This window comes from Phoenix dactylifera, unplaced genomic scaffold, assembly GCF_009389715.1.
Source record: "Phoenix dactylifera cultivar Barhee BC4 unplaced genomic scaffold, palm_55x_up_171113_PBpolish2nd_filt_p 001382F, whole genome shotgun sequence".
Classification (NCBI taxonomy): Eukaryota; Viridiplantae; Streptophyta; class Magnoliopsida; order Arecales; family Arecaceae; genus Phoenix; species Phoenix dactylifera.
The window spans coordinates 71,861-85,097 of record NW_024068705.1 but is presented as its reverse complement, the minus strand read 5'-3'; the positions used below and the strand labels follow the sequence as shown (position 1 = coordinate 85,097).

The window sequence follows — 13,237 nt, the reverse complement described above, 5'->3', positions numbered from 1 at the left end:
TGAACCAATACTCGATAGACCCTCATACCAAGTGCCAGTACCAAGAACCAAACTGTATTGACATATACTAGATGGGTACCAGTATGGGTACCAAAATTGATAATGTAAGCCTTGATTGCCATACAAAAGGCATGAATTTTAGACATATCAATAAAGATGATGTGATTTTACAACTACATATATTATAGCATTTGATATTTTTTTCATTGCTTCAAATATGCCATTTTGTTATTATTACTTTAGTAAACAGATGAATAATGACTGAATTCACAATATTTTAAGACTAAATAACACAAATATTGATGTGTATTTGCAACTTTCTAGAACAGAGCTGGTAACTAAATTTTTAAACTGTAGCATTGATTGCAAGACAGATGAAGGGGGGAAGTGTGCTATGTATCAACAACATAATACAGCATAAAAGACATAACATAATATGACCGATACAAAAAATAGAGATGCAGGAAATATTTAACAAGCATTAAAAAATGTACCTGATAAAAGGAGTAGGATGGCTGAATTCCCATCTCACGACATTGCACCACTGGTTAAGCTTCAATGGTAAGTCACGATGCCCCCTTATCCATTTAGAGTAATATGCATACATAACAGTCTCGCTTGTAGGACGGATTGCAACAGGAATTTCCATTTCAGACTGTCCAGATTTAGTAACCCAAGCAACCTAGAAATGATGGCAAACACAAACAGAAATCATAGGACACTTGGTTGTATATAACTTGGAAAATAATAACAAACTGGATTTGAGATATCTAGCAAATCTAAAAAAGGAAAAAAGGATGAAACAGTCACTGCAATGCCATTTAATTTTGAGACATTAACAGCAGCATCAGCAGACAACAATCTCTACAAAAGAATCTTCAAATTGCAAAAAACATGGAGATGACACTAGAGCTGCAAGAGAACTGTAATAACAACAAATGTGTGTATATAGTAGTATATACAAACAATCATTTCAAGGGTCAATGTAACTAGCAGGAATTGAATTCTGAAAAACAAAATGCCACACCCTTGCCCTTATAACAGCAAGTAATTCCTAACAGATGTAGCATAGTCATCAAATGCAATCACATCAATCGTTGCAATTGAGACCAGATATAAAGTGTAGAAAGTTTAAATGATGAAATAAGTAATCTTCAGACAATTATAAGAGAAGTGCCAGAAAAATAAAAACCTCTCCACCTCTACCTCCAGTTTTGCCCAGCAATATGCCAACACCTGTGATTTTTAGGAATTCTAGGAGTGTAGTATCAGAAATGGTATTAGCTGAAAAATGGAGCAAGTGGTTGGAAATTTTAGCAAACGGGACACGGGGGGCGGGGGGTGTAGTGTGGGGTGTGGGGTGCTGATGTGCAAATAAGAAAAATCACATCTATCCTAAAGAAGAACAACCACCTTTCTCGTAGAAGTTAAAAGTTAAAACTCTTGTATTTGGCAAGATTTTTCACTTAAATTCAGTGGAAAGCAAGAAACCAAGGGAAATCTTATATAAGGATGAAATCGAAGGCCATTTGTTGCCTCTATGGCATTAGAAATGCATACAAATAGGGACACACAAAAAGACTTTCCATCAGTGTGACTCTTGCCCAATTTAAAAGCCATCATTAGATAGTCTTCTTAAGGAATCTAGAAATCTTTATGGGCATGCAACAAAAAAATAAAACTGAAACTATGACACCTGATAGTTTCTGAATAACTCTATACAAAATTAAAGGTATCATCAACACTAGCCCTGTAAATCATCTTCAGCCGATATTAAAGAAAATAAAGAGATGCTTGGGTCAAATAAACCCTATCTAACCCTTATCCTAACACTAACCAGTGTCTCTTGTCTTGCCAAATATCCACCCCATTTTATCCTCAGCTTCCTACACTTTCTTCCTCATATTCTCCTCCAATTCTCCCTCCTCTCCTATCCTCACCTCACATCTTCTCCACATGCACATGATTGAGCCAAGTTCAGGTAAGACCATTTGGAACACCTAGGCCCAGGGCAACACAGCCCAAACCTATCCATCCAGCCTATATTCACTTTCTTTGTAATATTTGAAAACCAATGGGCATCCATTTATTATTCATATATAATCTTCAGCATGGTTTCAAATACCAATATCGAACCCCACTGATGATGTGTACCGAAACTGACAGCATCAAAAAAAAATGAAACCTGTCAGTACATACAATTGAGACAGGTATCGCCGATACGGACTGATGTGGCATGTAGATACCAATACACAAGGTTTCAGCATCCTGACACCTATACCGGAGCAGATTTTATGTCGGAATGGCACAATATCGACGGTACCTTCCCATTTCGATGTTTTTCGAAATCATTATCTTGAATCTTTACAAACATTATTTTACTACAAGGGAAAATAGATATTTTTAAGAGAAAACGTCCATATATGGAAATACAACATCCACACACATGGGGAAAAAATCATGTACAAAAAGTTAACATCATAGGTCAAAAAAATCAATTTAATATAAGAAATAGAGGGAATAAAAGATATTGACAATATGCAATAACTTCCTCATGAAATCTATATAAGACATAGTCCCCTCAAGCCTTCAATAACGAATATATTAACAAATTTCTACAAGAAAATCCTTATCATACCTCAGGAGCAAAACCTTCTATATGATCTTTCTCCTTTTGTAAAACATTCTCAGTTACAAAAAGAGGGAAATACGCATTCTTGATATTCATCTTCTTTATTTCTGGATCAAAAAATGCCTGCACATCCATGCAATAGAAGAATCAACAAATAAGGCATTTGACATCTTATAATACAAAAGCAGATATCAATAACATCCAAATTACTAATGTTCTTGAAATTCAAGCCATATAAACTCAAATAAAACATCAACATGTCCCAAGATACTAATAGTTATTGCATCCTTTTTTTGACATCTATAAGGCATATCCGAAATAAGAAAGCTAGTTTGCTGAATCTATCAATCGATGTTTCGGAAATTGAACCAGCAACGGACTATTAGCGCACAAAGAAATCAAATCAACTCTTCCCAACAGCCAATATTCTTCCCAAGGTCCGCAATTTCGATACTGAGTACCATATCGATACCTTATCGGCTCAGTTTGGTACGGTATAGTATGATGCGCCCCTATACCAAAATAGCCCCTTAGCCATTTTTCTCAATTTTTATCTCGATACGCCTCGGTTCGAGCCAGTATGCACCTCAGTACACCTCAATACAGGTCGATACATCTCGGTATGGGATGGTATGCCTCGGTGCGGGGGTACGGGACTTGTACCGACTTGAAGTTAAGTTTTATACTGGTTTCCTCCCAGTACAATGCGATACATATGAGGGACATGGTTGGGCCACAAAACCTATGATTTGTCCTAGACAATGAAGGGAAAAAAACTGATCAAAATATCTGTGATTCAGCCAAAAAGGAAAGAATAAAAGAAGAATCACAATTAGGACCTTCTGATCCTATATCTTGCCATAGACAAGGAAAAGGGAGGTAGAAAGGAAAGGAAGAATGGAATAGGTTTGCCTTGCCCTAACAAAAGAAGGGAAAGAAGAAAAAGGGGAAAAAAGGGGAAAAAAGGGAAAGGTTAGGGCTTGCCAACCTCTTATTCCTTCTTATTTAGTATCTACACATAAATGTGTTTATACACACCTATTGCAGTGACTCAATACCTCTCCCAAAAAAGGCTAGACAAGAAGGTATTACTTGGATTATTTAGCCTTGTATAAGTATCCAATATCTCGCCAGTGCATGGGGACTAAATGCATGTCCTCACATGTCCTTACATACTTGCCTCGTTTGCCTTGGCATCCTTGCCAATCCAGGGGCCTAATCTCAAACACAATCGCATAGCATGATTGGCCCCTGGTCCACATGGACCATCCAAGTCCGCTCTGATACCGTTTGGAACGACCCACGACTCCACCCAGAAAGGGCTAGCCAAGAAGGTCTTATCTGGATTCCTTAGCCCTGTAACAAGTATTCAAATCTCCCCAATGCCAATAACCAATGTGGGACTAAAAAGGGTCCTTAGGCTTATAGATGTAATGTACATAAATTATTTACATACATTATATATATAGCCATGTCCACATGTTTTTGTTTTCAATGATTGCCATGTTAGATTCTCCAAGGCATTGACACCCATGTTTGATGTCCAGACGTCCAAATAACATTGCAGCAAACAAGTTTAATGATAGAATTTGGCTATTTATGTCTTAAAGTCAATCAGAATGATAAATCATTCTACACCTTAAAATGCCAAAGTGAAGACTATCCAAGCATTGCCAACAGTAACCTCCCAATGAATCTAGTGAATTGGGAGGGGTCTCGCACATCCTAGGGAAGCTTAAGAGATCCCTTTTCTCGAGAAGAAAAAGAAGAAACTAAGACACACATCCATCCCAACCTAGATCCATCAAACAAGTCGAGATCCACCGGTCCACTACTGCATTTTTTTTTAAATGGAGGTCAATGGCCTTTGTTGGAATATACATATATCTATATATTCGCATGGTGCACATATAAGCATGCTTGTCCATGGAAATTTAAATTCATTACCAAAAGGAGGAAAAGTGAGTGAAACTACAACTATATTGCAAGCATATATTTTATGTGTAAATTGTAGATGTGTCCTTTATGCAAACACATACATATATATAAATGTATGTGTAAATATATGTATACCTATGTATGTATGTATATATGTATATGTATATACATATATATATATATTTGTATAGTGTACATATATATATATAGACACACAAGTATTGATGTACACAAGTATATAAGTACGTATGTAGTACATAAAGATGCATGTATACATATGCATTTGCACATAATGTCTTTAATGAAAGAAATAGCACAAACAAGCACAAGGACACATCAAAACATATATAAACACCTAAATAATTTCAGCCACACCCACAGAAAGTTCCACATGTGCACATGCACACACACAACATACTCATTTCAATATACATACAAAATGCACTTGCAATCACCCACATTCACGTACACATGCACAACATATAGGCTTGCATTTAATGCACTTTGGCACCTAAGCAAGCATGCACAATGCTTGCTTTGTGAGCACCTTAACAGCATCACCTAGCCTCGAGGTAGGCAAGTTGCTAAGGTTGCACCAAGGTGTAACTTGCACCTTTAACAACACTAGTTTAAGTACAGTCATATTGAAGATAACTTTATCGAAGAGGTTAATGAAAGAATTTAGGACTAAGCAAGAAGCATAAAAAAACTAATCTAGTATTAAATTGGGAACCTTCCATAACCTATATGAAGATTTAAAATTAAGGTAGCAGATCCCACACAAGTTTCAAAACTGAAGTTGTGCAGCATCAGTACAGTTAAAACGGTTTGAAATTGTCAGCACTAACAAGAATAAAAAGGAACCAATACATATCAACTCCCATTCTCCCAATGTGTCCAATCTAATGGTATGCAACCAATATGGTCAATGCAAACATATTCAGGTGGGAACCAATATCCTGCTCCCGTACCAATCTTGTTTTCCTATCAGAACAGTAAGGTACTAGTACTATATCAAACCAATGATATTTTAAATCCTTGGATTGTAATTTATGGGATTAGTGGCATACAACTAAGTAGCCAACCCTAAAGTCAAAAAAAAAGATTGGAACTATAATCTGCCGACGTATGGTTGCCTACCTATCATTATCTTCATTCCATATTTTTCAGGTCTCTAAAGCTAGAAGGAAGCCCTAGATAGAAGTTAAGTCTAGCAAGAAAAAACAAATGTAAAAAGCAATTTGTGATATCTCGAAATAGAGTGAAAACCTAAAAGTTTATTAAGCTTAAATAATCCAAAATTTCCTATTAGAAAGTACTCATGCTGTATGAGGGAAAGATTGCTGTAAAAAATTCAAACAGAACATAAAGGGAACATTGCCAAGGGCATTAATAGGAATCACTTTATCTGACAATCTTGAAGTTATCTTTCCATATATCTACTTGTACATCAAAATAAAAAATTAGTGGTAGTTGTCTTAAAATATTATTAAGATCATGACACTAGCAAAGCAATAATCTCAATATTCCAAAGATGCCAATCATGGCATTTATGTTAATATTTAATTTCCTTTATAAAGGATACATATGCATCTAGCAAAAAAAAAATTAAAAACTGTTTCCAGCAAAATTATTGTAATGAATTTTTATGTGCCATTCAGTTAAAGTTAGGCTACCAACTTTTGTTAATGAACATTTCAGAGGATGGCAAAGAAGCTGGCAGGACTTATCATGTGGTCCTTATAAAATCTGAAATATTCTATAAAAAAACAGATTACAGCTTCCTGTTATGTTTTCCTCAGAAAAAGCCAGTCCAAGTGAGGTTTATATGCTAACGAAATAGTAACATGTTGTCCTACAAAATAAATAATGCAACATATATTGTGATTGAAGGGCAAAAGTGTATGCATATATGTTAAGTATGTACATACGTCTGTACCTACATCTAACTATATATGGAGTTATGGACCCTGTTTCAATATACATCCCTGAATGGGTTGTGTTTTAGATATTCATCAATAGATCTGCAGAAAGCATGATGCTTGTTGCACTCATAAATATTTATGGAGATCTCATGAAACACTGCCATCCATGTCTATTGCTTGTAAATAAGTATTCCAAGACCAATTTGCGTTGAGCGATGAACAAATTGGCCAGCCAAGTGATGCAAATTGACTAAATGTGGTCCATTTATTCCTAAACGATGAATTGGACATGGCTCTCACCTAGTTAAAGAACAAGTCTGGGTCAAAACTACTCTAGTTCAAAATGGGTTTAATCTTACTAGATAGAACAGGTCTACTCAAATTTATCAGAATTTTGGGGATCAGGTACAAAATCGCCTCAGATTCCAATATGAGACAACTCATACAGGATCATACGTATGTCTGCCTATCCCGTTGCACCATGACTGAGAAAACTGCAGCATTAACAATCAACAAGACTAGCTACTTATCCCTTGGAAAGCATGCAGTCTTCTTATTGGTTACGATTTTTCAGAATTGGTCCACATAAGAGTGAGCAAGTTGCCAGATCTGTTGGCTTTCTTGCTTGTGTAGAAACCCTAATCAGACATCACTAACGAACACTCCCCTCCCCTCTTTTACCAAAAGCCTTATACCTGTAAAAGATCACGGAGGAATAGACAGTTTATCAAATTTACAAACAAAATAGCCCAGTTCAATCATGTGATCTCCAGATAAATATTTTTTTAAGAGAAATAATAGCATAGCAAATACCAGCAAGGAAACAAAAAAAAAGTGTATTTTAGAAAGGTTGTCGTCTCATAGATGAGTTAATAAAATTACGCTACAAGAAATTACATGACCAGACTACCAATAACTGGTACGACAAAAACAAATATAATTTACCAATACAAAGCCAGAAATCAAAGAACTTACTTGTAACATTTCCCAGATTGCCATCGTCCATGGCCTTAAGATATAGCAGCCAGAAATGTCATAGTATTCAATCATTTCGCCAGCAACACAAACCTAGAAACATGTAGAAAATAATTCATGTTACTACCATTAACAAGAAAGAATGACGATTATAATGTAGTGAGAAATTTAAAACATTTGTACTCCTGTGTACCTCAGAATACCATTCTCCAAAATCCTTATCTTTCTTATAGGTCAAACCTAGACGAGTTTCTTTCTTCACTTCCTTCTTCCTTGCTGCTAAGATACATTAAAAAATAATGCTGTTCATACCGCTAATAGACTAGAAAAGTACAATGGTATCTATGATGTACAAATCTGTAGGGTTAATACACACCATTACTGGTATCAATATTTCTAGTCGCCATGCCTTCTGATAGAGTAATGCCTGATCGAAAAATCCCCTAAATCACAAGCAAGATTAATTAGAGTTTAAGAATTGAAAGGAAAAAAGGATAACAAAATGGATTCTTTAGCATATACAGAGGAGATGGTTATAATATCAGCTCATCAGGGTTGTAAGTATCCTTGTAAACCAGCTAAGCAATATGCCAGAAAAGGAAAATGGATAATCCGTGGGTAACAAAGCAGCTTGCTTAAAGAAAACCGTCCCTATTTTCTTCCTTATCTAGTGTGTAATTTGTTTCAATCAAACACATTGAAGATGCAAATAATCCCATCCACAACAGAAGCAATGGGATCAAAGCAGAAACAATTATGAATCACAAAATAGGCGCTAGTGTCATATATAAGAGGAGTTCATATTACAACAGAAGAGTGCAGTTTGGCCCAGTTGAACAGATTTTCTGCAAGCTACGCACAACTCTGGCCTAACATTTAGCAGTTCAACAATGCCAGAGATATTATGGCCCTACCCAGGGGTAGTCTGGGTGATGGCTTACCGCCATTATGTAGCCCACTAGACCACTGGCCATGGAAGGGGGAAGGGGAAGGGGGTGAAAAAGAACCATCACCCATATTTTTCTTCTTTTGTTTAATGTCTAAGAATGGTTAAGACTTAAAAAGTTTTAACACCTCAACCAATTCCTCACTGACCAAATTAGAAATGTGTTTAGAAAAATAATCAAAGGGGAAAACATAACAACCATTGATAATAATCAATGAAACATATAGCATTATCAGGAGAAGTTATTTATTTATTTATTTTGTTTCTATATTCTCTTCAATGGGTAAAAAGGTTGCGAATTTAAAACCTCAAAATTTGCAATTTTCCTTATTAACAAGTCAAGTGAAAGGATGAATATCCTCATCATCCTCACCAACATTGCAATAAACACAGTTTCTGTTTGCAATAGTCTGCAGCTAATATTCTGTCCAAATGCCAAAGTCCATAATCTATCAGATAGGTTCTAATTGTCAAGAAAAAACAGAAATCAAAATGGCATTTGATAAATTTGAATGACAATAAGTGCCATATATGCCCATATAATGTATGCATCGGATGTGATATAATTGCAAAATTCAGTCCCCATGAGGGAGATAAAGGCAGTAAACTCGTTGTTACTAAAAGCATACTGAACAAAGGACTGATTTTTAGCATATTGCTGCCAGTTCCTAACTAATATATCCTATAATGAATTAGAATAGTCATTGAAAAATCTATACTCAGAAAAGCATTATAAAAATTTGAAAGTAATCAAATGATTTTTTTTCATACTAACATTAAGTAGAAGATCTATTATTAAAAGATAAGCTCATAATTACAGAGCTTGACTTAATGGCTTGCCATACCAAGCAAGTAGAAATAGTTAAAGCCCCACATGACTTGATATTATTACACCAGCTAAATAAATTAATAAACAGAACGAATCATTCAATCAAAAAATTATGCCAGGGTAGACATTGATCTCTAGTGAGACACTGCACCAAACAATCAACCAGACTGCAGACTGGAGGGAAGATTTATTCCTTGGAAAGAGGAAGGGGTTCCCCTTTTTTCCTCTGCGTTCACTCACTATATAATTAGCATCCAAACCCATTTGGCTGATATTAATTGTGATCCATTATGATGTGATAGATCTCTCAAATGAAACGGATTGCTGATCTCTTCTTTTGAAGAATTATTGTTAAAAGTAGGCAAAAAATAGTTTCACATTGATATATTAGAATATTTAAAAGAAAATAGATCTGAAAATATATACATGAAAAAAATCAACTTACACTATGTCTTATAATTTTTGTGGGGGCGTATAAAAGTTTAAACACAAATTGTTTGAAAAAAAAAGGGAACAAACAGAAAGATGTCACTTTATTAAAAACAAACTTTCAATTTTCATCAAATTAAATCAAGGTATTCCCTACTGTCATGAAACGGAATGAACTGAAGGCTGATTCTTATCTTTCTTCTTAAAAAAGGCGGCTTCCTCTAACCAATTATAGAGTACCGACTAGGGACTGAATTAGTGAATTATTGGTGGGATCTAGAGAGAATGAACGGTAGTTAGTGAAACATCTAACACTAAAAAAAGAGATCATTTTTCAAACAAAAAAACAACGACCAGAATAGGATTGGGGTTGAGAAGGAGACAGATAGATGGAGGGAGGGGAACAGAGAGGCATACCAGGTGGGGGCGGCGGCGGCACCGGGTAGGAAGTGGAAGATCTCGTCTCGCGACTTGGTGGGTGATGCGTTGTGAAAGGAGAGGAAACCCGCAACTAAACTCTAGACGTCTCATCTAAAGCACAATTGAATATCACAAAAACCGGCCTGCTCGCTCGAACCGCCGGTTTAGGGCGGGTTTTGCATGGATCTCGCCTTTTGATCGGGATGACGTTAAGACAGGTATGGTAGCACAATGGGACGGGCTTTGTTTTTACCAGTGTGATCTCGCCTTATCTAGACCACACCGGTAGAAACAATTTTTTTTAGATAATCAAATATTTTTTAAATAAAAAAACTAACTATCAAATAGCTAAGCATGTATCTTGTAGTTTTTCATATGATTAATCATACTATTTTCTTCTCCATTATTTCTATAAAGTATTGTTATTATCTATGTTCTTTTTAAATCCGTTGCAAGTTTTTGAATGAAGAACCACCAATGCCGTCAGATCTAAACAAAAAACTCGCTCCACCATGGCTAAATAAAGTTGGATACAAATGGAGTAAATTGCTATTCCTATATTTTGATGGCACAGCTAACTAAATTGATAAACTTTGTCCGAATCTAGTAAGAGAACAAACAAAAAGTACCTATCTAATAATTTTAATTTTATTAGTCATTTCTCGTACTGTCGTTAATGGTGTTGAAGCTTGATGGACAGTAGGGTCATATTGCAGTGGAAAAAAGAGAAATCCAATTAAAAAAAATTAAAAATTTGAAGTCGATATGCTTCTCACCTAAAATTGAAAGATGTCGCCGTAATTTTCAAAATACAAAAAACAAGCACCTTAAAAAAATCTTTTACAAAAACACGAAGACAACCAAACCAGCTCACAACCAATCTTAGCTGATGATATGATACAGATTCGTTCTAATCTTGTGACTAAGTACGTAAACATATGTCAGTATTGTTGATTTCAATAGAAAACTCCGTGTTTTTTTTGGTTTAGCAAGTCCTCATCTTTTTCAAACAATCTAGATCCTTATAACTAGAGGAGAAATTGGACCAGATGATATCCATTTGGATTTATTTTTGTATTCAAATTTATCATGATATGGATAAAAATTTGAGTATTCAACTAATATTCGTATCTGTATCTATATATCTCAAAAAAAAATATACGGATATGGATAAATAATTATTTAATTTATATCCAAATATCTGATTCTATTTGTAACCATATTTAATTTTATACAACATTCATCAATCTTTAAGAAACCAAATGACAAGGTAATATACTATTAACTTGATATATCATCAATTTAGTAATACTTTTGAGTTTTGATCATAAAATTTAGTTATTTAATTTATATCTATTATAAATTCATATTTTCAGTATTTATTTTGTATATATATTTATATAAATTTTGATATATATATATTTGTATCCATATTTATTAAATAAATAAATATTAATATTAATATATGATTAATTCATTTTATTTCTGCCCTGCTCGTGGCCATTGACATCTTTCTTCCATCGTTTTAAACCCACCGAAATATAACAAAAATACTTTTTTTTTTGCTGAAAAAAAAAGGGGAAGGGGGGAGGAAGGGACAAGCCCACCCCCAACCACTGGGCCCCCACCCCGCCAGGAGAATGTTCAATGCGGGTAGACCGAGTCGTGTGTTGGGCACCCCGACCTATTTTACTCATACCCTCCCCACCCGTGGGCCGGCTTAGTTATCCAACCTAGAGGTGATCAAAACCCGGGCCGGGCCGGGCTCGGGCCGGGCTCTCCAGCAGAAATTAAGCCCGATGGCTATGCCCAGACCCGGCCCGGCCCGACTGTCGGGCTTAAATTTTTGTCCAGGCCCGATCCAACCTTATAAATCTGGTCCCAGGCCCGACCCGACGGGCCCGACCCGACCCGACCGGCCCGACCCGACCCGACCCGACCGGCCCGACCCGACAGGCCCGACCCGACCGGACCGACCCGACAGGCCCGACCCGACAGGCCAATAGAAAGAAAAAATTTCTCATAATGCAGGATACATAAAAATACTGTAATTCTGTACAGTCAAAGAGTTAAAGATAGTATTATTTTATGCCATACCCAAGTCGCATCGATTTGTCAATACATTCCCTGCAAAAGCGATGCAAGCACTCCATAACCGTTCTTATCTTCCTAATTATTCCTGGTGCATAGAAGGGTTCAGTAAGAAAAAGGGACTTTTCTTCGGTATAACTAGCTGTAGCATATGACTGCTTCAAGGGATATGTGGAATGGATCTGTTTTCCTTCTTACCCAGAACGCCGCCAGCAGAATCACATAAAAGTACTTATGAAATCAGAAATAGAATTCTGAAATTATGCAAAACAGGATCACAGGAATCAACAACATTCACTAATTTTAACATAGAAAATGGAATGGATCTGTGTTCCGAGCTCTCTCGCTGCCCCCCTACCTCTCTCTCTCTCTCTTTCTCTCTCCGGGCTTGGGCAAAATCTACCGGGATCGAGCTCGAAGAGGAGGAGGAGGAGGAGAAAAGGCAAAATCTACCGGGATCGAACTCTTACCGGTGACTGTGAGTCGGTGACCGGAGCCGCAGAGGTTGCCGTCCGGGGGAGAAGGACGCGAAGAGCCGCCGGCCGGTCGTTGAAGAGGCGACGACACCGAGAGGAGGCGGCTATCAGGCTCTCAGCGAGGGAAAAGGGGGGGCGGGGGCGGCGGCGGCGGCTCTCAGCGAGGGAGGGGGGGCGAGGTAGGGGGGCGGCGGCGGCTCTCAGTCTCAGCGAGGGAGGGGGGGTGCGGCGGCGGCTCTCAGTCTCAACGAGGGAGGGGAAGGGAAGGGAACTTAGGGAAGGGAAGGGAAAGCCTAGGGTTTTGTTAAATTTTTTTAATATATTATAATTCATAACATGATTTTATAGCCGGGCCGGGCCGAACCGGGCCATTTTTAATTTTTCCAGGCCCGGCCCGATTTTTTTGGTCGGGCCGCTTTTCCTGCCCAGGCCTGCCCAATGGGCTCTTTTTCAATGCCCAAGCCCGAAAAATTTCGAGCCGGGCTGGGCGGGCCAGAAGGCCCGTGATCACCTCTAAATTCCAATCCGACCCTCCGTATGAGTACATCACACCTAACACCACCCAGGCTACCAAAA

At 37.2% G+C, this 13,237-nt stretch overlaps 1 protein-coding gene across 4 annotated transcripts in view; it reads right to left on the bottom strand.

Moving 5' to 3' along the window:
* LOC103698899 (proline--tRNA ligase, cytoplasmic-like) overlaps positions 1-12,941 on the bottom strand; it is a 30,507-nt gene extending 17,566 nt beyond the window's left edge. Inside the window, exons 1-6 of one of the 4 annotated variants that reach the window (XM_039122155.1) lie at positions 12,656-12,941; positions 7,847-7,913; positions 7,664-7,746; positions 7,471-7,563; positions 2,639-2,755; positions 495-682 (exon numbers count right to left, since the gene is read on the bottom strand). In XM_039122155.1, coding sequence (XP_038978083.1) covers positions 495-682; positions 2,639-2,755; positions 7,471-7,563; positions 7,664-7,746; positions 7,847-7,877 — 512 coding nt within the window. In that variant the 5' untranslated portion in view covers positions 7,878-7,913; positions 12,656-12,941. Of the gene's footprint in view, positions 1-494; positions 683-2,638; positions 2,756-7,470; positions 7,564-7,663; positions 7,750-7,846; positions 7,914-10,091; positions 10,221-12,655 lie in introns of those variants that run through there. The other 3 variants (XM_039122154.1, XM_039122152.1, XM_039122153.1) reach the window with 3 other exon arrangements.
* Between the last annotated feature and the right edge of the window lie 296 nt (positions 12,942-13,237).